A 27,967-nucleotide genomic window follows, 5' to 3' on the forward strand; every position below is an offset into this window, starting at 1 on the left:
AAGGGCCCTCCCCCTCACAACCATATGTCAGATGACACCTGGCTAGGCCCAATTCTTTGTTCCCCCAGTCAGACAGGATCCAATTCCAGTGGAAAGGGTGCCGCCCCCGGAAATGGTTTTAGTTGATGCGCTGCTCATTTCCCTGGCCAAGACGCCGTGGTGGGCACACAGGTTCTACACAACTGGAGAAGGGTTTCACCATCTTGGATTTAGGCTATTAGGGGCACTGGATTTACGTGCAGTAGGGCACACAAGAACTGAAAATTGGTAGGGCAACCCCTGGAATCCATTTTCACTTTTGTCTGGAGGGGAGGTAGAAGTCATCCCTAACCACAAGCCTGTGCCAGCCATACATGTGGTGCCCCTAAGCATCTTTCTAAAGACACTATGGACCTGTGGAAAAGCAAAAGAAGGACTGCACCTGCTGTTTGAGACCTGCGGTGCTGGATCTGCTCCCACTTATACTCCAGTTAAGGAAGTGGACTTCAATAGTGATTTGACTAACCTGTTTAGCAATTGGGCCACAACAAACTGCAAGGTGCCTTTTCCTGAGGATCCCACCCGATCAGTTCCAACTGGACCTGCACTCACCCTGCTGATGGTTTTTGATGGAGTGAGTGTTGACCCCCAAGTGCTGTTCCTGAGGTCCTGGAACCGATGTTCCCTCTAAGCTGTGCACCTGCACACGCACCCATCTTCCTTCTCTGTGCCACACACTTGGAGACTGAGTGCTTACATTTAAAAGTATAACTACCATGCTGTGACATATTTCAACAAAACACTTTACTTCTTTTCATCTGCATCTGACCAGGGTTTCTGCATTTTGAGTGTTAGAAATGAGGTTTCTGGTTGGCTACGGTATGCACCTAAGCTAGGCAGAACTCACCACGCTAGTCAGGGCAAGGGAGTTACAATCTGAAGATAACCCCGGCTCACCCCCTTGGTAGCTTGGCATAGCACTCAAGCTAATCCCGGAGGCAATGTGTAAAGAGTTTGCGCAACACACTCGCACAGCGGTGACACACTAGGCACACCACAAAAGAAAGTCAATACAAGGTTATATAAAAATATCCTTTGTTTTATTTACAAAACACATTAGAACACACCCACATATTTTACCGCGCCACTAGGAACTTGCCATGACTTTACAGGGATTTAAATAAATCATTGGGCCACTGTCATAAACATCACCATTAGGCTGACCAGTAACTACTGGTAGTATTACACTGAGCACAATACATTATGCGAAACATAATTATCTACAGTGCCCGCTAGTAATAACCAGCACCATCAGCAGTAGTGCACTACAAAGCACTTGCAGCAGTTCACCCTTTAGGAGAAAGCATTGATGGTAAACCACATTAGCAGTGTACCATAATCACCCCATTGCATCATGCCCACCTTAGGAATAGGGGCGGACGTCAGGCAGTCTGGTGTTGTCCTCGGGGACCCTGTCCTGGGCTTTCCCCACAATGTCCCCTTTCAAGAGTAAAGGCTTCCCCAAATGCGTGTGTCCTTTCAGCAGCTGCCCATGATCTGACGGCGCAGCTGCGGACACCGATCTCATGCTCCCCAAATATGGAGAAAACAAAAAGCGGCCCAGTGTAGTCAGGCCCAATGCCAGGCCAACCCTGCCACTTCGTGGGTGGTCCTCCCCTCCGTCTGATTTCTGGCAGCTACGGAGCGAAGTCTGCTCTGCTCTGCCGCAGCTGTAGGCACACACAAATGCAGCCTGCCCCACGCTTGTCCGAAGGTACGCCGACATGCACACCGAAGACACAAATAGGGAGCAGGCAGTGCTTTCATCCAAGAATTCCCAAGGGCAGAGCTGGGCACAGGCAGGCCAGCACACAAGGTCACTCCGCAGAGTGTAAGTTCTTTCAGCCACCCAGCAGGCAGCAGGTCAGTCCCAAGTGGCGGTTCCTTCTGGCAAACAGCAGGCCACGTGGTGTCTTAGTTAAAGCAGTTCCAAGCAAGCTAAAAAACATGGGGTCACAGCCCCAGTACTTGAAGCACTACAGTCTTTGTTCTCCCCGCTGGCACAGGCTCTGAGCCCAGTCAAAACCAGTTCTGGGAGGCACTTTGCAAGTGCACTACAACCTCCATGTCAGTGTAAGCCCTGGCCCCAGACACACCACAAGGGGGCGGAGACATCATTGTGAAAAGCAGGCACAGCCCTATTCAGGTGCAGGTGCTACTACTCCCGCCACTCCAAATACAGACAGGTCTATTCAGCCTACCGCTGACTCATTCAGACTCTCTGGAGCCCCTGCACCTCCCCAGCCCCTGTCACTTCAAAGGCCAGTCATTCAATACACATCCTAGCAGAGGGCAAAATACACACAGCACACAGAAATGCCTACTTCTAAAACTGGAATTTCTAAAATAGTAATAATAAATCCGCTAACACCAATAAGCAGCATTTATCACCACTATTCCAAACATACCAAGCTTGATCTCTCATGTCAGGAATTACCACTAACGCACATATCGGGGAATCCCCAATGCATCCCTCTGAGAGGGCAGCCTCACAGCAGTGAGAAACCAAATAGGCTGTTTGTCACTACCAGGACATGCCACACAGTTAAGGCCATTGTCCTACCATTTACCTACACCACACCCTGCCCATAGGGCTAGCTAGGGCCTACCTTAAGGGTAACTGATATGTAGTATAAGTGGAGTCATAGACGTGGCAACCACTTTATGTGCCACGTCATTGCGGCAGTAAACTGTGCGTGCAGGCCCTGCAGTGGCAGAAGCCTGAGACCGGTTTGAAAGGCTACTTTGGTGGGAGGCGCAAGCAGCGCTGCTAGCTCACCAGTAGCATTTAATTTACTGGCCCTGGGTATATGAGTGACCACTGTACAAGGGACTGATAGGTACATTAAATATGGCTAACAGGTGTAGACCAATCTTACCAAGTTTACCATATAGAGCACATGCATTTTAGCACTAAACAGCCGTGATAAAGTGCCCAGAGTCATAAAACCACCAACAGGTCAGATAAAATACAAGAGGAAGGCCAAAAAGTTCTGAGATGACCCTGCAAAATGGGCCAAGTCTAACCGAGAGTGTCACTCCCTTTCTGTTCTTATTTTCAGAAAAAGATAGATTGGAGAGGCAGCAGATGAAGTTCATTGCACTGCTTTATAAACTCATCTGTGGTTGCTTGGACAAATGCCCGGAGAAGCTTGGCATATAAATTAATTTCAGAACACAAATTTCCCAAGTCAATTATGTGAACTGATTTCTTTGATATAACTTGGTTTCGGAAATCGTTTTGGAGTAACAGGGAAAATAGGGACAAACATATGTGCTACGTGTATTTTTATTAGTGGGAAACAAATGTACTAGATATTATCCATGTACGTTTTCCTTTGTCCTACTGACAATATGACATCCTTTAAAAAAAAGCATCCAACATTCATGATCCTAACCTAAATGACCGGAAAACTGAAATGCCCATTCCCATCCCATAAAGAAAACCTTAACAATACCATGGTGAGGCACTTGGTTGCTTTTAGTATACTTTGGAACTACACTTCAGTCATGGAACTCCAGAAGGTATGACCATGTGTCCTAAGCTCATTCAGTGTAAAGATTGCACAGTGCATTAGTAAATCTCCCCCAGCTCCACCTCCGAAAGCTCAGAGATGATAATACAAGTTTCACAACCAATAATAATATTTAGTTATTCCAGGCCATTAAAAAGTAATGCTGTTGCAAAGCTATTTGCATTTTATTTATTTCAACGTAGCTTTGTATAGCTTTGTTCTTAAGTTAAAAAAGGGTTGTGCCTCGTCTTTGAAGTGAGGTATTTCTTCTGAACTTGCAATGACTTGTGTTTAATATATGATAGAAACAATTTCCCTGTTATTGATTTTCTGCAAATTTACTTTCTTTCTCAGTGTGGCAGGCTGCAAGTCACTAGTGCATACAGTGCCTGCAGGGCAGCTCTCCCAGTTGTGGCCTGGCTGTCTCTGCACAGATGTGTCTGTAGTTGTATGAGTGATTGTGAATGTCCTGGCAAGGCTCCACTTACTCAACCCGTGATCTGTTTCTCATCATGATCTCAATCAGGAACTCATACAGTATACAAATTTTAGATTTTCCAGCTCTAAGCTTTTCCTGTATAAACCAATAGCTTCTCCAAGACCTCATTGAACACCTATCTGACATCATGGATCACTTTTTGGATACAGCCTCCCGCCTTGCCCCCACTTGATGACTTTGACTTGAACCTGGTTGATCTTTCTAACCCTCGCTCCATCGCGGTAGGACTCAATTGCGCCTACACTCCAGTCTTCCACAACCAGTTGGAGTGGATTGGCGCTTAAAAAAAGGGGTTTTGGTCCTTTTTTTTTACTTTCCTATCTCCAGTTCCCTTAGTGTTTTTTTGTCATGCTGGTGCCATTTTGTTAATTAAATTGTACTCTATTTTTATAATTTGAAGTGGGATTTTTATTGTGTTGTGTTTTTAACTTTTAACTGTTTTGTCAATTCTAAATTCGTAATGCATTTCCTCAAGTTAAATTTGATTGCAGTCTGCCATAGCTACCAGGGGTTGAGCTCAGGTTTCAATTACTGACCCCTTTACCTGCCCTAACAGGAATAGTGAGAATATTACTTTTGGGGGACTCCATTCACTGCCAACTGATAAACCACGTTCTCGCAGTGGTGATATTGGTGGAATTGGTATTGGTAGTGATGGTGTGGTATTGATGGTGGTATTATTATTAGTGGTGATGTGTCATTGGTGGGGTGGTAGTAGGGTGGAGGGTATTGTTTATGATGGTCTTGTTGGAAGTGGGCGTTATTGGTAGTGGTGGGCGTTGTGTTTTTAATGTGACAATGCAAGTACATAGAAAAATTATCTCTCCATTTGTTAGCACATTAAAGCTGGAACTATTGCCTCTACCAATGGTTAGTGGTGTTGGTGATGGAGAAGTGGTGGTAGTAGTGCTGGGTGCGGTATTTACTGTGGCAGTATTAGTGGTGAGGTATTGATTGTATTGGTATTGTTGTGGTAATATTGTGATATTGGTAGTCCCTTCTGCAGTGAAATAGTTTGATTTCTGTATACAGTTGATGTATGAGGTAAATAAATTAAGGTGACAACAAAGGCCATTGTTGAGTGTACTTTTTAGGTATACAATAGTTCCTCAGGCACTCCATAGGAAGTGGCATGATACACCCCAGAGCCAATACATTGAAGTGAGAAAGAAATACTCCTCCTGGCTGATCCATGTTGAGTCACAATGGCTCAGGCGAGAAGAAGAAATGGACAGATCCAAATAAGCTAATAGTTCAAAAGGGGAGGACCCAACAGTCCACTGTATGTATATTTTAAGCGATAGGTCTTGTAGATATCGGTCAACCCTGGCCTACTGGCTCTACATAAGCATAATTCACGAAATCGCATTGAGGGACTGCATATGCCCTTAGCACAACATGTTAAATAGAGGGAAGTGTTTGCAGAGTAATGTGCGGATAGTCCAGGACACGGTTCTATGGGCTGTTGTTTAAAAAAATGAAAAGCGGTGAAACACTCATATATATATAAGAAGAGAGTTAAGATTTAAATCTATAATATTCTGATTATCATCGCAAGAACTAGTCCATAATCTGCAAACAGACCTGACTGACTTTTTCCACCCAAGATTCCCACGCTCTGTATGTGGCTTGTGGTCATTAAAACTAAGCTGCCCTTAGACTTGGAACACCCCTGGTTCGAATCTGACTCACGTAAGTACATAAAACCTTCCAATCGTATCAAAGGTGGAGTTTGCACTTTCAACCTGAAGGCTCGGGGTACGATGCTGACTGAAGATTAATAGGTAAAGCAACTTCTGTAGTATGCTGTGTGCAGCAGTAAAGTTTGTGACCTTATAGGAAACGCGCATTGTGAACCCAGTGAATGAAGAAATCAGATTGGTTTCTTGAGTAGCGTGATTTTACCATTCATTTGGATGCACTTAAGAGCTGTGAAATATATATAGACGCCACCAGTACTCCGCAGATAGTCTATAATGTGCAACCTTGAACGCATGAATAGCAAAACGTGGGACTTCCGGGATCCATCTGAGGCCTAGCCAGTTTGCCTAACCGTGTTTTCCTGTCCCATTAAGCAGCATTGGCTAAAGTCAGCTGTTTTCGTCTTCCTTCAGGGAACATTGACCACTGTTTCATTAGCTCATTATTCAAATCAAAGGCCAAGAAGCTTTTCTCAGGTGGCACAGTAGAGGATGTTGAGCACGTGATATATATATTGTGGAGACATTGTGACCACTCAACAAACGGAATCCTAGGCCTATATCCGATGCTTTTATTCATGTATAAACATTACCAGGTGAGGCATAGATGTCTGTACGTTGGGTCTTGCGTTGACGTCTCCTTCATTGCAAACGAATAGCATTCCTAATATAATGTTTACTGCCAAATAATCTCCTGCAAATTAGTAGCTGTTCGGCGCCTCTGTGGTAGGGCACTGGGTGCCTCTAGGGCCTGGAGTAATGGCCCGAATATTCTCCTCATCCGGGTGCCACTGCACGTGCAGCCAGGAAGTATTATTTAGGTTCAGATCCGTTTTTCAAAGAATAAACTGCACCCTCATCAGCAGTGTCCACAATAAAGAGGAGTGGGTCAAAGGGACTCTTAGTATCCTAACCAGAAACATTATAAAGCGTTAACGAAGCACTGGCGCTGCTCCGCTTGTTCTTTGTAGGAGAGTAGTTTGCCCCACATTTGCCTATTCTGTGCTCGTTCATTCTGATAGATGGGTGGGTGGGGGGGGGGGCATGCTACACGTGTTATCTGCGAGGGTGGCTTGTGCTGCTAAACTGTTTCACATGCGAAATATATTCAATGAGAGAGGGAATTTTGCACTGCTACTGAGTGTGTGTAACACTAACTCATGACACCCTGCTTCTGCCTCCTATATATATTCAAGACTTGTGCCCTACTGCCGCCAGTTCACCAGTAGCTCCTCCAGACACCCACACACAAAACCAGTTTTACTCATGCATCTACCCACTGACCGACCCTTCCACACAACCATGCGTACACAAATCTATCCATCCTTACTCATTCATCGAGCCACACTCATCAGTCCAAACAGCCACACTCCTCCATTCATTCACATAACCATGTGTGCATCATCCCAAGCTACAACCCATCAATACAACATATACCTTCCATGATAAAACTCATCAACACAACTACATTCATCCATTCTCTCTTGCGGCAACCCATCAACACAGTCATTCATCCTTCAACCCACAAGTATATTGGCAGAATCACACTATCACACTTCCTACCATGAACCCATTGACACAACCACGCCTTCATCCATCCATCCAACCACTAATCCATTGAAAAAAACATGCATCCATCCTTCCATCCTTCCACCCTTGCACACACAGGGTGACCAACCGTCCGTCCGTAAATTTCACGGACCGTCCATAATTTTGGTTAGCACGTCCATTGTCCGTGATTATCCATTTTACGGACGCCTTTTGTCCGTAATTTTGGGCATTCCAGAGAACAGCACTGTTCCCCTGCATGAAGTCTTAGCTCCCTAATGGGGCCGCCTCCCACTCTTCCTCGGAGCACAAGAGCAGCACCACCCCAGCCATTGTAAATGTAAATGTAAATGTATTGGCATTTATATAGCGCACTACTTACCCGTAGGGTCCCAAGGCGCTTCGACCGCTGCAAAACCCTTCCTGGCTTCCCTGAAAGATGGTCCCTTAATGGGTATCTCCAGGGTGAGACCAGGCATCCCCAGCGGTCTGGTGGGGCCGTTAGTGAAGATGAGGCAAGCTAATGCCCAGAGTTGCCGAGTGTGATCGCTGATCAGAGTGGGCACCGAGGGGAGAGAATTATCGAGTCCGCTGACCCTGGTCCAGAAACCTGCCGCGCCGGGAATCGAACCCTGGTCCCGGGCCGTCCTCTGCTCTCGGGTCTGCCGCCATTGTCATTCTGTATGCTGGCTGATTGCCAGGTAAAGAGGAAAATGGGGCAGTCTGGGCTCTTTAAGCATGTGGTGGGCCTCCTTCAGCCTCGGTTTAGGGCAGGGCATTCTGTCAGATGGAAGAAATGTGCAAAAACGCCATTGCTGCTAGGTGAGAATCCATTTTATTCAAAGAAGGTGGTGAAACAAGTAAAAACGAAGGGGATAGAGTTGTTTCACAGTCTCATCATTTTAGAACTGGTGCATTTTCAATATTATATTAAACGAAAACAATAATGATGGCTGCTTTTTTATTTTAATGAACTTAACAACCATTGACAAAACCAATAGTTCTCGCTTGTTGTAGGTGTAACGTTACTTGTTGTGTTATATATCGGGATTTAATGACAGAAGAGGCAATATACCAGTCGGGCAGCACACTATGCTAAGCACAGATTCTTAGCTTAGGTGTTTTAAGCCACTCCTTTAATTACATTGAACACCCCCTTTTGGAACACCCCCGAGTTTTTTCATCCTGCTTAAAGCCCTTGAAACAACAGTGTCATAGTCACCTCATGGCCTGGCACTGTGCATCCTGCATGACTTCCAAGTTTTCACATTGCCTATGTGCAGGGGCTTAGTGAACCCTACCTCATGATCCCCCCTCCCCCCTTGCTTTAGGGACTCCAGCAAGGGTAACATTCTTGATAGGCCTCTTCTGTCTGAAACTCTGCAGGCAAAGGCTCAGCTTATAATTAATGTGAAAAAGTGAGCGAGTGAGTAAGTGATGGGATGGGTGGATGGCTGGATAGATGAATGAAAGGGTGAATGGATGAATGAAAGGGTGAATGGATGGATAATGAGAGAAAGGATGGATGGATGAGTGGAAGAATGGATGACAGAAAAGGTCAATAGATAGGTGTGTGGGTGGAAGGGTAGATGGATAGGTAAAAGGGTGGATGGGTGAGTGGAAGAATGGATGATTGATGAATTAAGTGAAAGGGTGAATGAATGGATGGATGACTGAAATGGTAGATATAAGCATGGATGAGTGAGTGAAAGGGAGGGTAGATGGACAAAGGATGGATAGATGAATAAAAGGGTGGATGGGTGAGAGAAAGGATGGATGGATGTGGGAAAGGATAAATGAGCAATAGGGTGAATGGATAGATTCCTGAGTGGATGAGTAGATGGATGGGTGGGTGGATGAATGGATGGAAGGATGGCTAAGTGAGAGGGTCGATGGAGAGAGAAAGGGAGGATGAGTGGATGACTGAAAAGGTGACTGGTTGGAAGGATGTGTGACTAGGTAGATGGATGAGTTAGTGAACGCATGGGCTGGATGAGTGAAAGGGTAAATGGATGGATGAGTGGATTGCTTGGTGGAAGAGTGGATGGATGAGTGTACGGATAGATAGGGTGAAAGGGTGGATGGATGGAAGAGTGAAAGGGTGGATGGATGGAGGGAGGGATGGGTGAGTGAAATGATGGATGGAAGGATACATGATGGATAGGTTTGCAAATGGTTGAATATGTTTGGATATAGATGGGCTTACTTATATACTATTGTGCAACCTCCTCTGATTTGTCTGTAAAAAATACCTTTTGTCCTGAAGTTTTGCCCAGAATTTAACCTCTTGTTCTCAATTATTGCCCTGAATGTTAACCCTTTGTCCTGAATTTTTACACTCACCATCCTGAATTTGCACCCATGCCAGTTGGTCACCCTATGCACACATTCACAAAAAGATTAACCCCTCACTTCAGGCACACACCCAGTTATCCACCTTTTCAAAAAGTCACCCATCCATCAACTAATTCTTGCACTTACATACAGAAGCCAGCCATTGATTCAGGCTCCCACCGTGGAAGTAGTCACTTGCCTCTGATACCGCGGTATTAGCGCGTGGGCCCTCAGTACAAGCATGGCCTGGTACAGTGTAAACGGCAGAACGCAGGCTCTCCGGTGTTTTTGTAAAAAAGGTTGGGTTCAGCATCCTGAATTATTGAGTGCCAAATAGCTCCTTTGTGTTAGTGTGTATGATAACGGAGCCCTTAATATTGAGGTGTGTCTCTGGTGACCCTCCTGGGTTACTCTCTTGTTTAGTGCTCTCACTGCGCCCAAAGTTTGTCTTGGAATGGGCACAGTCCTTTCCCATTATTACCTGGAAGTGCTTGCGTGCACTGAGCATGGTCCATAGTCTGATATCGGTTATATACGTATTTGTTTTTTATTTGTATTAAACATGAAAGCTGTTGGCTGTGCCAGCAGCAGCTTCTTTGGCTGTTTTTCCCCTGGAGTTTCGTAGGCGTTGACTCCTCCTCATGGGAACCCGCAGGATTGAAGAGCTCTCTCTTTCCCTTTTCATACCTCTGGGGCCTGTACGTCCCAGGAGCCCTCTGGGTATCTTTTTCATAGTGTGGCCTCATCCGCGTTCATGCTTCTTGGGTTTACACGCAGACTTTGCCCCGTTGGCATCTCTAAAGCAGACGGCCTCTTCAGGTGTACTCTTCCTGATCCCTTGGCTCTTCTGGTTCTGTGCAGGATCTTTCCCACATAGTCTCTGCCCAGGCTTTAACATTAAAATAAAGATTATACTAAACATACAGCTGTTTGAAGTGAAAAGAAAAGGTCATCCCTTTGTCGAAAACGAATAAAAGATGTTTCATAACAAAATTGGGGATATGATCATGCTATATATCTCTTTTAAAGTTTTATGCTCACGTTGTAATGCTGCTAATATGGTTTTTAACATATGCAAAACCGAATAAAGTATTTTGAAACTGAAACTGAAGCATAAAAGATGTTTTAGAACTTACATTTCAGTGCAAAAACTTTTATAACGTATATGCATTGTCCCTGTCTTTACACAAGTAAGCATTCGGTTTGTTTCTTGTTGCTATGTGTCCTGACGTCATGCCAGTGAGGTCTGGTGAGGCTAAATCCAGGTATTGGGGGCTAGCTGGTGCTCAATTCAGGATCAAGTGAGATGTGTCATTTGAAGTATGGGAATGTATTTTGAGAAATTGCTATTTTCCTTACCCCGTAAGTGTGTGGTGCACTTAAGGCATAGTCAGTGTATGTGGGTAATGGGGCTGCTTTGCAGAAGTGGGTGTGAGAAACACTGGTGCCTTTGTTTACAACATTGATTCCTGACTGTTCTTATGTTTTAGTGTGTGCATTGGGGGTTGTTTTTGTGTGTAAATGCTGTGGTTGGTGGCGGATGCTGCCTGAAAGCTTGTGTGGCAGTATTTTTCGGGTGGACTTTGAGTGAGGTTGCAAGGTAGCCGGTGTTCCTTCATGTCCTAGAGCCTTCCTCTACAACATGCATGACAGATTGTGCTTATAACACCCTTGTAGTTTTTTTCATATTTATCATGAATGGGACCCGATGCTCAAGAATGTTTTGCCTGACTCCGCTGTGCCAACCTCTTTCTTCACTGTGGCACCGAAAGTGGGTGATCACAGGATAACGATGAGGCACCATAATCACAGTTTAGGGGCGCTAAAGGAAGGTGTAACCAGTGCTTAATTTAGACTGGTGTTTACCGGTGCTTTATTGTCAACACCAGCACTTATGACAACCTACCTCATGGTGGCGCTGTTTCTCTAATTCTTTGATGAGCAAAACAAGAGTTGTTGAACACTTCAATTTACATTAAAATGAATACCTGACACTCGCTATAATAATATTTTGTGCAGAAGGTATTAGTCATTTTTAATGTATATTAAATCTGAATTGTCACACTTGTAGGGTATGAAGGTTAGTAGTACTTCTGTTGGTTGAGTCATTAGCAGCGCTGTTTGGGGCAATGGGTGGTGCACGCTTTATTGGCCTCTTGGCAAGGGCCCTGGCTTGTTTTCTTTCACAAATAAGACACTGGGTGTAACTCCAAGGATGCTGACACAACAGGGAGGACTGATAGACGAGAGACTGAAAGAGGGGAGTGTGGGCCCTCTGTCTATACTACTAAGTTATTTAGTGAAAAAAACGTGGTCTCTGTGAGTAAGGAAAACAATATGTTTATGCAAATGAAAAAGGACAAAAGTAAATATGTGCTGTAGGATTTCTCTAACCAGTGACTCAGCGAAATGGATGAAACTCAAGTCTGAGGTGTAAAACATGTTTATAATAGAGGAATGTATGTAAAAATATATTACTGTTGAGTCGAGTCAAGGAATACATTGCATTTTTGGAAAGACAGAATGAAAAATGTCCTAGCTAACGTAACGGAAAGTTTCAATTCTATTAAGGACTAGGAGGCGAGGATTATGCAGTCCTTTATTTTCTTTATTAAAACAGCAAATTCAAAGTAAACCAATCAGAAAACTTTACAGGAACTACAGCTCCCATGAGCACTTGGGGCACAGTGTCCATAGCAACCGCCATCCAATAACGAGGGCGTCCACTGAATAACTGGTCCTGACGTCCCTTCCGCTTCCTCTTCTTCTCTGTGAGGAAAGATCTCTGGAACATTCATCAATCCTTCTGGTCTTGTCCTAAACCAACACAAGACAAACCGTTATCCTGATCTTCTTCCGTGTACGGAAGCATAGAAAGGCGAAACATATCAATTCAGTAACAGAGAGAACATTTCTGTAAACATGTCATGGAGAACTTAATGTACATCAAATATATACAGATGTACTTGATCATGAACGCAATCTAGCTATATAACCATCGCAAACCAAGACACAGTAGTATAAACACATCCAAACCACACTGTGAGATGTTGCTTACCGAATATACAGAGATTTCGGGTGGGGCGAGACCAGCAAATCTCGGGAGGGATAATCCTCGCCTCCTAGTCCTTAGTAGAATTGAAACTTTCCGTTACGTTAGCTAGGAAATTTTTCATTCTATGTCAGGACGGAGGCGAGGATTATGCAGGTTTAAAGCCTATCCACCACCAACTCCGATGCGCCATAAATGGGTTTGAAATAACATTTCTTGAATGTGGATTCGGAGGATAAATCCGCCGTGGCCATAATATCCTCCAATCGGCCGCCGACCTGTACAGCCTTAGAAGCCATTGCTCCTCTCATGGAGTGGGCCCCGAATCTGGTCACATCCACCCCTGCCTCGGTCATGAGCAACGGACCCACCTGGCGATGGATGGAGAGGAAACCGCCTTAAAAGGCTTCTGCAGTGCAATGAGGAGTTGACGCTCCCCAGGAGGGCGATATTCCATCGTCATGTCCTCATATGCCTTGAGGCACGTTACCACACAAAGTTTGGGTTGTTCCGGAAACATAGGATACGATGCCGGCCTGATATTGGTCTTGGTCCTCCTTGCCACCGTAAAGGTGACCCCATCCGGAGTGAATGCTCTTGCTGTGATGTCCAATGCCCTCACGTCCGAGACGCGTTTGCACGAGACCAAACATGGCAAGATCGCCAACTTGGCTGACAATTCTTTCCTGGAGAGGTACTGGTTATCCCCCCAGGAGAAGAGGAAACGCAGAACGAAGTTGACATCCCAGAGGAATTCATATCTGGGTTCCGGGGGCTTAGGTAGTCTAGCACCTTTCATCAGTTTGCAAACCCAAGGGTGCTCTCCCGCCGGTTTCCCGTCGATGTGGGCATGTCCCGCCGAAATGGCGGATCTGAAAGAATTAATAGACCGGTAGGCCAATCCCGATTGAGCCAACTCGGCCAGAAAATTCAAGATGTGACTAACCTCTGCCCCCACGGGATCGGTGTGTCTATCCAGACACTAACAACGCCACCGCTGCCAAGCCGAGCGGTACCTCTTGACAGTTCCCGGAGCCCAGGCTCTACGAATGAGGTTCTCAGCGTCCGCCGGAAGGCGCCCGTCTTGCCAACGCCCCCTGAAATCCTCCATGCCATGAGGTACAAGGTCTCTTGAATCACCAGAGGATGAGGTTCCCCCAGGGGGCCTGGTAGCAACGAAGGGAACAAGGGCAGTCGAATCGGACAGTCCCATGACAGCTCCAACAGAGAGGGAAACCACGCCTGAGCCCGCCAGAAGGGCGTCACCAGGATCATGGAAGCTTGTTGTTGGCGAACCTGAGCCGTCACCCGTGGAATCATGAGAAATGGGGGAAAAGCATACGCTTGCTCCCGCGCCCAATCCTGCAAGAACGCGTCAACCGCCGATGCCTCCGGATCCGGTCTCCAGCTCACGAACCTCGGGAGTTGTCGGTTGAGCCGAGATGCAAACAGGTCCATCGAGCATGGACCCCACCTGGCCATCAAAGCCTGGAAGACTGATTGCTCCAGTCGCTAATCGCTGAAGTCTTGGAAATTCCTGGAGTGCCAGTCCGCAGTCGAGTTCTGTCTGCCCGGAAGATACACCGCCGACACCGAAATTTGTTTCTCCAGGCAGTAATGCCAGAAATCCTTCGCCAGGTTTGCCAAGGCCCGAGACCGAGGGCCACCCAGGCGATTGATATATTACACTGCTGACACATTGTCCATGCGCAGCAGAATGCAGCACGACACTTGGTTCTGTATCACAGGGATCTCACCGCGAAGGAACCCGCCAGGAGTTCCAAACAATTGATGTGAAGCTGAAGCTCCTCTTCTGACCATTGGCCTCCCATCGTTATGTCGCCACAGCGTGCTCCCCAGCCCGACCTGCTGGCATCAGACTCGATGATCAGGTCCGGGCTGGATCCGAAGATCGCTCTCCGGTTCCACGCACTCATGTGTTCTATCCACCAATGCAACTCCGTTCTCGTCTCCTCCGTGAGGGAGATGAGTTCGGAGTACGTGAGCCCCTTCCTGAGGTGCTGCGCCTTCAGCCGTTGCAGGGCCCTGTAGTGCAGGGGACCCGGAAAGATCACCTGAATCGCGGATGAAAGGAGACCCACGATTCGAGCCAGAAGAGAAGAGAGATTCTGTCCTTCCGAAGGACCTGGGAGAGCTCCTTGCGGATTTTGGTTACCTTCTGTTGAGGAAGGCTGAGGGAGGCCGACTCTGAATCTATCAAACTCCAGAAAAGTAATCTGAGTCGACGGGCGGAGTTCGGACTTCTGGGCGTTTATCACAAAACCCAAGTCCTGGAGCAGAGCAATAGTCATGTTCAGACGATCCGGCGATTGATTCAAAATCAATATATCGTCGAGATATATGATCAACCGAACGCCCCTCTCACGTAGGGTCTCCACCACCGGCCGAAGGAGTTTCGTAAAGCACCATGGGACCGATGAGAGGCCGAAGGGCAGTGCCTGAAACTCGAAGACCACTCCGTTCCATAGAAACTGGAGGAACCGCCGGTGTGGCTGGAAGATCGGTACTGTGAGGTAAGCGTCCTTCAAGTCAAGGCGAACCATCCAATCTCCCCGGAGGAGAAGGTCACGCAGCAGATTGATCCCTTCCATCTTGAAGTGGCGGTACACCAACCACTCGTTGAATTTCCGCAAATTTATGACCTGGCGAAATCCTTTGTCCTTCTTCTGGACTATAAAGATGTTGCTCAAGAACCCCGAAGGGTGCAGGTGGGCCTCGCGATCGCTCCCTTCCTGAGGAGATCCGCCACCTCGTTGTCGATCAGAACCCTGTCTTCCGCGGAAAAAAACAGGGGGCGAGGGAGAGTTCTCTGACGGGGAGTACCGTAGAACTGTATCCGGAAACCTCGGACCGTCTGGAGAACCCAAGGGTCTGAAGTGATTCTGCACCAGTTGTGGAAATGGTTCTGTAACTTCCCCCCCCAGGACGGACGGGGAAAAAAGGGTAACTCACCGGATGGGCCTCCTGGTGCGTTGGCTCCGCCACGGAAGCCTCTGCCGCGCCCCTTCCCGGCGCCTCTACTGGGATAGAACGATCCCTGTCGACCGTCGTTCCAGCCGTTGTTACGACGTTGCTGGTTCTTATTATTGGGTCCTTGTTGATACTGGCGGCCAGAGGAGTGACCCCCTACCTCTTCCGGCCCCAGCAAAAACCCGTCCGGGAAAAATCTTTTTGATCGAAGTCTGTGCCTTATCCAAGGCGGAAAAAGTAGTGACGAACTTGTTTAATTCCTTAATAAAGGGTTCGCCAAACAACTTGCCCTGTGCAATAGGCCCTGCTTCTGAAGTGGCCAGGTCCCCAAGCTTAGGGTCGATCTTAATGAGGAGTGACCTCCTCCGCTCAGCCGCCAATGCGCAGTTCGCATTGCCCAAGAAGCATAGGGCTCATTAGGCCCAACCTGCCACGATCTCCGTGGACATCACAGTCCCTGACTCTTTGGCCCTCTCGGCCAACTGGATGATCTGTGTCACGGGACCCACGGCGTCCAGGAGTTTATCTTGGCAGTTGCACCAGGAGCGATCTATGCCCTTCTTAGGGTCTTTCATGAACTTTGCAAAGAACTCGCAGAGTTTCTCATCGATGTCCGGAGTGACCGCCACCCTGCCCTCCAGTTTCGGACGATGGCATTCACCCCGCATGCGGGTCCTAACACCCTTTTCTAGGGGTTGGCGAACTTTACTCGCGACGTAATTCGCCACCTTGGGATCAGGGATCCACTCGACGACCTAGGGTGGTACATCCTCGTCGGGTCAAACATATCGGAGGTTTTATCCTCGCCCTCCTGGGACCCCGATGAGTGAGACGCCGGGCGCCAGGGCCGACCCGTGTACTCATCCTCCGAGGAGGCCTCGTCACCAGAAACACCCTGTCCCTCCACGGGGAAACCATCCTCCTGGTCCGACTCAGGGGCGACCTCATCGCCATCCTCTCCGGGGTAAAATCCCTCCCGGCAGGGTACATGCTTTAGCGTCCGCGCACTCTTACGGAAGGAGTCCCTCAGACGATCGAACTCCTCCAGGTGCCCCGCGTGACGTTTCGCTGACTTTTTGCCACCACCTTGCCCACCTTTGGGGCCGTGGTCAACAGGCGCTGGACCCCCAAACGCCCCGGGGATGCTTTGGGCGAGGGCGTCCACTCTCTCCCTCAGCGGCGCTAGCACCGAGTCCAGGGTGCGAAAGCGCACGGCCAACCGCCGGCGGCAAGGGTTGGGTGACACAAAGCTCCTCCGCTTCCTGAATGGAGGGAATTGATTGCTCTGACGATTGCATTTTAAGAGGGTGAGAGCACGTAAACACCTCCAGCCAAATTTAATGAGGTAGCCCCCTCGCCGGTGCTCAGGCAGCTATGCCGCCGAAATTCAGGTGCGGTACCTGCTTTTGGTCACCAGGTGGCGTTGCGCACTAACGCGCGATAAATATCACCGCAGGCGAGGGTTGGTGAGGCAGGAGATACCTTCACCTCAGTGCGCCCTACGATCGAGCAGAAGACCGCAACCGCAGCCTTTCTACAAGAGGCGGGCGCCCCACAGAACCGGGAAAGCGCAAAGGTGCGCTCCACACGTTCCGCGATGGAGCAGCAGAGACGGCGCAAGCAGCGCCTGACGCGCGTCGAACTGCCGCTTACACAGCGCTGACAAGCACACCGAACTAAACAGCGCTAACAAGCGCACCAAGTTACAGAAGTAGAATATGATGCACGGACCAAAAAATGCTAATAAACCACAAAGGTCAGTACGTCCGAAAGATAATAGAGATGACTTACCTGACGAGCAGAGAAGAAAGAGGAAGCGGAAGGGACGTCAGGACCAGTTATTCAGTGGACGCCCTCGTGATTGGATGGCGGTTGCTATGGACACTGTGCCCCATGTGCTTATGGGAGCTGTAATTCCTGTAAAGTTTTCTGATTGGTTTACTTTGAATTTGCTGTTTTAGTAAAGAGAAGAAAGGACTGCATAATCCTCGCCTCCGTCCTGACATAGAATCGCTACTTTTGAACTGCTGCGTTATTTTGTGTAGTCAAATAAATTGATACATTATTTACAGCCGGGTAATTGGTTTGAACAGTGCCTCTGTGAGCTGATTGTACATTTCATATTCAGTGTCTTATGACAGTCTCTCTTGCGTTCTAACTAACCTAATCTATTGAGTGCTTAGGAGGCAGGGTGGAGGCACTGTATACATTGTGGTAAGGTAACAGTTTGTCTCTGTGTTAGGCCATCAGGAAACTAGGCCTACACTGAAGCACTACTATTATGATTAGAAATGGCTCATGTTGACGTAGTGTGTGGAGTGTATATACTACAAGAATGAGGCCAGTCCTGTTATTTAGTTTCTCAGTGCCATAAATGGGTTTCATCTCAGAGTGTGAGGTGCCTACTTTGTAGCTTATTGTCTTTGCTCAAAGAGTGTGAGGTCCATTCACACAGGTATCTCTGAGTGCGCAAGGGAGCACTCCTCTAGTACCAGTGTCCAGTTCCTGTACTTACAAATGCTTTTCTACGACCCACAAAACGTGATTAATTTGAGTTGTTAGTTGCCGGTGGGGCTGTTTGCTACCTCATGTATTTTGTTTGCTCACAATTGTCACTTTTACCTCATGTAACTTAACGTCTGCTTTTGTGATTTGTTCACTTGTAATTTTCTCCTCATGTAACATTACTGTTCCTATTGTGAAGCGCTCTGACGCCTTCGGGTAAAGTCCGCGCTATCTAAAAACGCATAAATAAATAAATAAATAAATAAAAAGAGAGCAAGAGAATGAAAATAGGCATAGGGGGGGAAAAGGGGGAAGAGAAAGACGGGAAAACCGTCCCTAAGAGGGAAAGCATGGACTTGCTCGAGTGAGATTAAGGGGGAGGGAGTGTCTGGTGGTCCATTAGAGAGCCATGAAGTGGTTTGCAGATTGCGCAGCCTTTGTAATCGGCGCGCTGACATTTAATAGGCCGGTCGCGCGCTTAGAAGCACAGCCTTGGGCACCGGCACTAATTACTTTTCAAATTAAGCACTACGCACAAAGCACAGGGGCTGATGAAACCTCTCCTCCCCGTTGAAATTACCTTCACGTCTAACACGTAATTAACTGTCTAGTTGCTAACTCTCGTCTTCTCTGTGGATGGGATACCTAAGCTCGGTACTGCAGAACTGCTTCACCGCGGACTGTAGCCTAAATATACAAATCAACCGCTGCTATTCCGGCGGGCTCTTCAGGCAAGAGAAAAACCTGACCCCCCTTCACAGGGCTAGAGTCTGGCTGTATTTCATTGTATACAAGAAGCAATGGCTGTTTGTTAAACTCCGTATCAGCCGGGATTGTTGCTAACGATGTGTTTCTCTCTTCCCTCTCTTTTTCACAATCACCCAGGATTATAACGCGTTCTTCGAAGCCCGGGAAAACAATGAAGTCTACGCGTTTTTAGGATTGACCGCCCCGCCTGGCTCAAAGGTACGTGCCTTGCTTCAAAAACATTACAACAGTTATGTTTGTTTTAACAGAGGCTCAAAAACGAACGTCCTATGGGAGTAAATGGACTCTTACTTTGCAATCTTTCATCACGCATACAATCCTCTTATAGCTCAACAATCAAAAAGGCATGCAACCTAAAAGATCACTGTTGAAACCAACAAACCATGTATTGAGACACAGTCTACAACTTATGCATTGAGATAATACATTTATTAAAAATATAATGCAAAAATTAATACAAGAATTAAAAGAATATGTTTTTCATACACAATATAAGCAGAAATCTGTTATGCACATAAAGCAGCGATTAAAAAAATCACACAACACAATAGGTTAAAAACACAACACGAGAGTTACAAAAGACGTTACACTTTGTCATTAGATACAATGACTCATATCGAAAAACTTCTACTGAATTACGCAAATGTATCAAAATTCATTAACATTCAGGGTAGATACAGAGTGATGAGTTAATGCCAGACGAGCGTCGACGCATTTCGAAGGAGATATGTTTGAACCTTCTTTTTCAAGACTACAGAAAGATTGTACTCTCACTGGTTACGATTTCTATAGTACGTTATTCCTTGAAATCAGAGAATCGTTTGGCCACTGTTACGTAGGTCCAATGTTCTATCTGAAAGAACAGAGGGGCATATTATAAAGGGGGGCGATAGGCAATTTTCGCCGCTTTAACAGCCGTTTTTGGCCGCTTAGCGGCGATAATACTATCGCCCTATTAGCAAGCTGTCGCTAACAGCAGTTAGAGACAGCTTGTAGGCAATAACGAGCGGTTTGGGGCCTGCTTTGCATGTCAGCGATATTTATTGCTAATGACATGCAAAGTGGGCGCGCTAACATCGCTATCGCCTATTAGCAACAGAGGCGTAGCAATGGAAATATTCGTGCTAAGCGCGAATATCTCCAAAAACTAACATGTGCTCAGACCAGTTCTTAGCCATTATATCCAATGGGAGGTGGATATAATGGCTAAGACCCTGTTAGCGATAATGCGTGAATATCGCTGTATTCTCAGCGATATTCACGGATTTTGTCGCTATTGCCGGGAATTTTATCGCTTTTGAGATAAACGTTGCTAATAGCACGTTATCTCAACGATAAAATCCAGTGATGCGCGGCGATAAAAAGATTGCAGCTAACCCTACTTAGCGATAAATATCGCTATTTGTTGATAATATGCCCCTAAGTGTTGATTCGACCTGGTTTGAAACCACTTTCACACCCTCATGAAATGCGGGAGTATAAAATTAGTTGCAAGTTGCGCTAGACTGGTCTCTACTGTGGGCCACTAATTAGGTTCACCACATAAATGGTTTCCCTCCTTGCACAGAGGCAGACCGGCCGTAATAACATTTCTTTTATTGACCCTTTTATTTAATGGGTCCTTCTTGTGTTAAGGCATTTTCATTTAACTTGTGCAGGGAACCATCGCTCTCTCAATCCTTCCGTTTCTACTTTTCGTGGGGGATTTTGTAGAAGTTTTTCGATATGAGTCATGGTATCTAATGACAAAGTGTAATGTCTTTTGTAACTCTCGTGTTGTGTTTTTAACCTATTGTGTTGTGTGACTTTTTTAAACGCTGCTTTTTGTGCACAACATATTTCTGTTTATATTGTGTATGAAAAATATATTGTTTTAATTATTGTATTAATTTTTGCATTATATTTTTAATACATTTATTATCTCAATGCATAAGTTGTAGACTGTGTACCAATACATGGTTTGTTGGTTTCAACAGTGATCTTTTGCATGCCTTTTTGATTGTTGAGCTGTAAGGGGAATGTATGCATGGTGAGAGATTGCAAAGTAAGCGTCCATTTACTCCCAAAGGACGTTCGTTTTTGAGCCTCTTCTTGTATCCTAGTCCTTTGGGTTCCAAAGGGCCCCTCTCTTTTTTTAAGATGTTTGTTTTAACACCAGTGTATTCATATCACTGTTTGCTTGAAGATTTGCATAGGAGGCAGGTGAGAAAAAGACGAGACCGAATTTAACACCCCAATACAGAGGCAACACACTCGTCGGACGTTATTCAGATGTTTTTCAACAAGGATTTCATTTTGCACTCTCCAAAACCAATTTTTATGCAGAGACTGTTTGTGTCGTCACCTCCTCCACCCCCCCGCTACCTTCCCCCCATTTATGTGTAGTGGTTGGTTCCTATTCTTAGAATGCTATGGTGTGGATTGTACTAGAGACTCCATGGGGGTGGTTATTGAGTCCTGTAGATGGGCGGTGAAATAAGAGATCTCCAGTTTACATGTGTGGCCTTCGTGACTTCAATTAATAAACACCTTACTCCATCACACTTTTATTAGATTGATCTTGGATACAGGCAGTACCCAGTTCCAATGAATGATTTGGAGGTGAGATTTTTATTGGAGCAGGTGCATCTGGTCCGCTTGAGGTGGAATTTCAGAATCAAAAATGTGATGTGAATAGAGGAGGAGGAAATAATTAGCCTAGTACCATACAAAGTGTAGTAGAGTTGGGTTTCTATATTACATAAATATTTTAAGTGCTTAAATCCTATTACACTGGGGCACCTACTTTGTATGGTAGAGAAAAGGAGACTACGTCATTTCCCCAGAGTGGCACATTTTTGTTTGGCGAAGTGTTAAAGCCTGAATTATAAGCAAGAACTTCAGTTTCCAAGGACCACTTCCTCATTTCCGTAAATACAGACAACGGGCGGTACACCACTCTGATTTTCAAAGCCTTAACTATGCGACCAAAATGGTAGATGGGAGATAGCTTCTAACATTACAATTGAACAAACTCCAAACACGGAATCATTCATCAAAGGAAATCAATAGAAGTCGTCTGGCAGAACTCCCCTTTAAAAAAAAATGTCATCACATGCGCGTACGACCCTTTCAAAGAGTAGGCTTGAAACATTAGAGACTGATCCAAATGCTGACTTTATATGAGTTTGAACGAGGTTTTAGAAATATATCCTTTTGGTAAAAGAGACAACTGCTGTTCTTCTCACCCTTGGTGGTTCGCAGTCCTCGCAACTCTCTGTATCCTGCTACAGAGGACCTTCCCTGATACCTGAGTCGTTCATGGTATCTCATACAATCTCAGGCAGGCAACATCACGGTTTCTGCCTGTCACACTAAATGTGTTAACTGGACAGAAGTTCAAGCTATTACCAAAAAATAAACTTAATGTTGATTCGGTAGTAATTGCCCAACATTATTAGGCAAAACCATGGGTTGTCGCAGCGGGGTCTCTATGACACGGGATGTAAACACTACGCAACCTTAACTGCCAACCTCCCTATGCACTGCTCAGGACCTCACATATGATGTCACAGCTTCCTTGAGAACATGAATGCCGGACCCCCGGCAGCTCAAGGTTAGGTGGGTCTGAGAGCTTGGCCATCAAAAAAACAAGATTTCCTCTGCATTGAAGAAATATGTCTACAACAGGCTTTTGGAGAAAGGCTACTTCGGCAGGGTGGAGCCGAGCGCCAGCTCCTGCTCCCGCTCCCAGAGTGTACTGAGCACAGTCAAATGTCCAGCCCAGCGAGGCCTGTGGGAAGGGAGTGCTGAACCCTGGCTCTGCACCAAAAGGCCACCAAGCATTGTAAAAGCCATTTCCAGTGAGCTCCAAGTTGCTGAGCAAAGAGCTTTCTGGGTATAGCTGAAGACCACGATCTGCACCCGGAAGGCTGTGAGCTGCAAGGGTGCTAAGCTAATTCAGACATATAATTAAATATGTCAATTGTAACATCTGTGTACTGTGTGTAGCCACGAACAGAGCAGGGCAGTTTGGGAGTTAAGGTTGTGTAATTAACTCACCTGGCAAATGTAGTGTGTTTTGTCGTAGGCTCTACGTCTTGACAACTCATGTTTTGCCTGGTAGCATTACAGAACGTCTACACACTCAACTTTACCAAAACGCTAGCTAAAGGTTTTTGAGTGACTTTAAAATGACTTGGGATGATATACAAAGACCATCACCCTGTGCCTAAAAGTGGTGTTACCGTCTCACATTCTAAAGTCTGCCTATAGCAACTCTTGTATAGGTGACTCTTTCTTAAAGCACGGCTTACAGATGTTCCTCTAAAGAGATTCTTCTATTACATCAAGAATGTGTTTAACCTAACAACCCTGTATACACATGACAAAAGGGCACCCGCGAAAGACGAACCTGTGAGTGAAGCGGACGGTATGCTTCATAAGCGCACAGTGGCCAGCGGCCTTCCAGCTCTTCCCGTCCGGCCTCCAGAAGCCTCGCCTCTTGAACTGCATTTGTTTCACCGGAGCCTGAAACTGGAATAAGATTCTGTTGTGCTTGGATGCGAGTTTATTTTATAGATATTGTTATTAAAATGAACAGCGTGGCAACTATCAGAACAGGAAAGTCTGCTTTGTTACATTTCCCTTAATGTCTTTCAGGTGAGTAAAAAGGCAGGGGGTATCCAGGGATCACTGTCACAGGGGGGACATGGCGTGGGCAGGAGGGCAAAGGGATTGGAAGGAGGGGGGGAGGGACAGCAGTGTAGGGATGTGCAGATTTTGAGGGTGGTGAGAAGGCGTGGGCGTTGAGAGCAGAGGGTGCGACTCAGTCCGGAGAGGTGTAGGGGAATATGGGCAGAGAGGCACCGGAAGCATAGATATTGATGCGAGCAGAATGGTCAAGGTGGTTCCGAAGGACCACAAGCAGACTGCTGAGGGCAGGGCCGAGCCGGAAGTCCTGGGACATGCAAACTCGGGGAAGCACAAGAGGTGGTATGTACAGGGTTGTAGGAGGTGCAAAAGCAGAAAAGGTACATAAGTGGCATGAGAGGAGAGGCGAGAGCAGGGGGGTAAAGGGGCCCGAGTAGAAAAGCACATGGGGCAGTTGGGTACAAGAGGGAATGGTAAGCAAGCACAGAAGAGCATAGGCCCGTACCCATTATGGTAGGCACTGGGAGGCTTGCAAAGCACTGTGGAGCCAAGAGAGACTAGTATTGGCTCAGTTTCATTGAAGGAATAGGAGCCTTTAGAAGAAAGGCTTGGTATGGCAAGCAGAGCTAGAGCTCGCATACCCAGCCATCCCAAACTACACTGTCAGCAGCTGATGTCTGTTCTCCCTTGTGGTACCCTCAAATACACATGTGATCTAGTTCCGACTTGTGTAGAGACATTTGTCGACAGTTGGCAGGATACATGCAAGCCACACTTCCCTGTATTCTTCTGGGTCTCTAATTTTCAGAAATGGCTCTGGTTGGTAGGTTTCCGCAGTGCCGACTGATCCCCAGATCTGCAGCCTTCTCATATAAAAACTAGCAATCAATTTTGCTCATCTGAATAGCACTAGGCAGGGCTGCATATTTTCTCTTTCTACCCCATGCGATATGCGTGGCCACATGCGCATGGTACAGTTTTCATATTGAAAAGTGTGGGAAACGTATATTTTTAAGAATGGAAAATGGCTTCATAAAATTTTTTGTGTTGAGGTCATGTGAGAAGCTATATGCAGGAGATGCTGGTTCTTTTCGCTCTTTTTTTATCTCGCACTGTTTCCTTATGTTTAAGTAATGTATGGTGAATATTTTTTATATATGCAGTTGTCCAAAATCACACGCTCGGCCTCCACTTCCTGTTTTTGGATATGCACTTGTCATTTAATAGAGGAAGCTAGACTTCTAACCGACTTCTGCTTCTTTGCATTGCAAAACCACCTCCCGTCGCGCATTTCCTGCTTTGAGAAGGTCAATGTTTCCATTGCTCAACAATATTCTACTGTAGTGTGAATTAGAACGCACCAAACTGTGCATCTTGGCTATGGGGGTTGTGCTTGTGACGTAAATGTATTTAGAAATTGAATACTATTTTATGTGAACCTGAACATGCACTCCCGGGGAATTAGAATTGACCAATTAGAGGAATAATCGGGACGCATCTGTTTTTCCCATATGTCTCAGTTTCTCCTTCTTTTTTCCAGGAAGCCATAGCGCTGGAGAAGCTGAAAGCATAATCTTCCAAGTCCCCTGGCTTTAATACAAAAGGAATCTCTGCAGCTTATACAAATTAGCACATATGTCTCTGCTTCAAGACTCTATTTTGAAATGTTATAACACACTCCCTCCACAATCAACCATAGCCAATCGTAGAAGAATCGGACACAAATTCTGACCAATGGAGCTGCATCGCGAATGGAGAAGACGCAACCATGAGGAAGTATCAATCCAACGATGAAGAGGATGAGTTTATGTGAAGTCTCCTCATTTGTGCCTACAACGGCAGGGAGAAACAATTTATTTTACTTAAGGAAAAAAATATATCGACAGGATCAGTCTGTAAATTAAAATGACCTGAGAGAGAACCGTGTAAGTCTTAGCTAGTACAGGGCAGTGCCAAAGCATGCGTGTTCCAGACCAGTGTCTTCTGTAGAAACTGGTGAAGCAGCAACAAAGCGATAGCTTCTGTGATAACTTTTGGTAAATGCTACTTTTCTAGGCTATCTGGGATAGGATGTACAACCAGTATTTAATGCCTGCTAAGTTTTCATTGTGATATCTAGACATTATGCCACAAAGTACTATCAAGTAAGCGTTCTACAAGAGCATTGAAACTAGGAAGCAAGCATGCGCTTACTGAGTTCATCAGCCTGCTGACCAACATCTGCACGCAGGCTGTGTCAGTCCGCAAGAGCCTGGACAGGCTTTCTTGCAGCAACCACTTGCTTTCTTGAATTACAGCGAAAGGACTTCATTTTGCGTCATTTCTTTGCTGATACAAAGACGCTGGCACTGAGAATATCTCTTCCTGCTCATGTAGGTCTGGCGAGTAGCTGGATAAGCGTGTTTCCATTTTTAATTGCATCTAGGCCAAAGAATGTAAAATCTTTTAAAGGAAAATATGGTTTGATATTTCTAATGTTAGACAAGTAGATCTGTACAGTACTTTTATAATGTGTTTCAGTGCTGCCAGGTTCAGAGGAAATTCAAGTGTATTTAAAATTAGGCACAATTGTGCCTTCTCAAGTGCCATGTTGCCTCAACCCAAGCTTTCCTTGAGGGGCACTACCCAATTATAGCAAAACAACCCTGCCTTGCTAAGCATATTCTAAGATATTAATGTGTATTAAGTTTCATTACTCCATCATTCCAAGTGCCACAACTACATTCCCAACACACAGTGGTTAATGAGTGCTTGTAGACTTTCTTACCACCATTCCATTGCTATTCATTCCCAGTTCGTCAGCGGCACTGGATTCCTAGTGGAGAAATCCAGATTAGGTCAAGCGCATATTGTTACACCCCTTTGATTTGCAAAAGTTTGGAATGTAATAATAATCAAAAAACACCTGTTGACGGTAAGACTACTCACTACTTATGCAACGAAAGTTCTTCACAGCACATTTATCCGTCGTTTTTCTTTGGGATGGCCCTCGTTTTAAAATACGACAGTCCTCCGTATGTAGAGTTGTCCATTGTGTCAGCAGACTCCCCCTCCCCAGAGCAGCTACTCCCTTGTTCTACCTCCATGGCAGGGGCCACTTCAGTGAAAAAAAAAGGGGACGGCATGACTGCCTTCACATTTTTTATCTGAAATCCAACCACAAAAGTGGTATTCTGTCTTCGGAAAAAGCAAAATCAATGTCCACATGATGGTATCTTTCTCCACGCATGTCCACTTGACTGGAACACCATGGTTTAAATGGTGAATTTGTACATGGAAAAAATCCAATGTAAATGGGCCTAGAGGGATTGACCAAACAAGGGCAACCCATCCAGTGAGAGTTATCTGTGTCACCATCGGGTCCACTCAACTGATTTTCTAACAGCTGAGTTAGAGGTGGCTTTTTCAACTGAAGAACCGCCCTCTGCCTCACCCTGGGTGCGAGAGAAGGGCAGATGAGAGTGATGGTGATCTCATACCGCCCACCTCTAAATGAGGTAAACGTCATGAAAATTACTTGGCCTTAAATATAATTTTTTTTTTAACTCTTAACACGTTTCTGTTGATTTTAGTTCATGAAGATTATAGTTGAGCAACTGTCATTGGATTGGTTTATCTGCTTTTCAGGAGGTAGTGAGGTCTATGACCAAGTTTTTATTTACTATTCGTCTGTCAAAATTTAATAGGAAATAATGTATGAAAAGCAAACTTTTTGTGTTCCCGGGTTAGTTTTTAAAATTCGTGATTCTGTATTTGTTTACTTATCCATGCAACGCATAGTATGTCTAAGTACAGGACATGTGAAGAACATTATCTTCGGTTATTAAAATGATATAGGTAATATTTTCGAACTGTATTTTTCTAATGCTTACATCTCTGATTGATTATTGCCAACTTAGAAGTGGCTGTTCATGAAGGTTCTTGGGTGATTGGACTCCCTTTCACCTCAGCCTCTCCTACTTCGCAAATAAAACTATATTCTCGTTACCTGCAAAGTATATTTTGCTTGCATATTTAACAATGAATTTATCATTCCAATAAACCTATGGTTGAAAATTCCGAGAGAAAGCATACGCCTCATTTTTCTGCTTGCACGATTTTATTTCCATTATTGTTTACTCACAAGATGTAGTGGAATGTCTTCCAAATTGTAACCAGTGGGAAATGAAAATATACAACGTTCACCTGTACCTTTACTGGCAGTTCTTGTCAATTACATTGGAAGTAAGTGCTCAGGGCTGATAAACTGAAACATCTGGGCGCCGTTGTCCTGGATGTGCTCCTTGGATTGAGTAGAAGTTCTTACTGACTGAATTGCTCCATCTTAACAGACCCCACCGTTTGCACACCTTCTGGCCGTCGGATTGCTAGTGTTATGATTGCT

The 27,967-nt window shown here is 45.7% G+C and overlaps 1 protein-coding gene across 1 annotated transcript in view; it reads left to right on the forward strand.

The window, feature by feature from the left end:
- Window positions 1–27,642, forward strand: part of SH3BGRL (SH3 domain binding glutamate rich protein like) — a 227,627-nt gene extending 199,985 nt beyond the window's left edge. Inside the window, exons 3-4 of the mRNA XM_086918759.1 lie at window positions 19,069–19,149; window positions 25,124–27,642. Coding sequence (XP_086774885.1) covers window positions 19,069–19,149; window positions 25,124–25,156 — 114 coding nt within the window. The 3' untranslated portion in view covers window positions 25,157–27,642. The remainder of the gene's footprint in view (window positions 1–19,068; window positions 19,150–25,123) is intronic.
- Window positions 27,643–27,967: the final 325 nt, after the last annotated feature.

Source organism: Lissotriton vulgaris, chromosome 4_1, assembly GCF_964263255.1.
Source record: "Lissotriton vulgaris chromosome 4_1, aLisVul1.2, whole genome shotgun sequence".
In the NCBI taxonomy this organism is placed as follows: Eukaryota; Metazoa; Chordata; class Amphibia; order Caudata; family Salamandridae; genus Lissotriton; species Lissotriton vulgaris.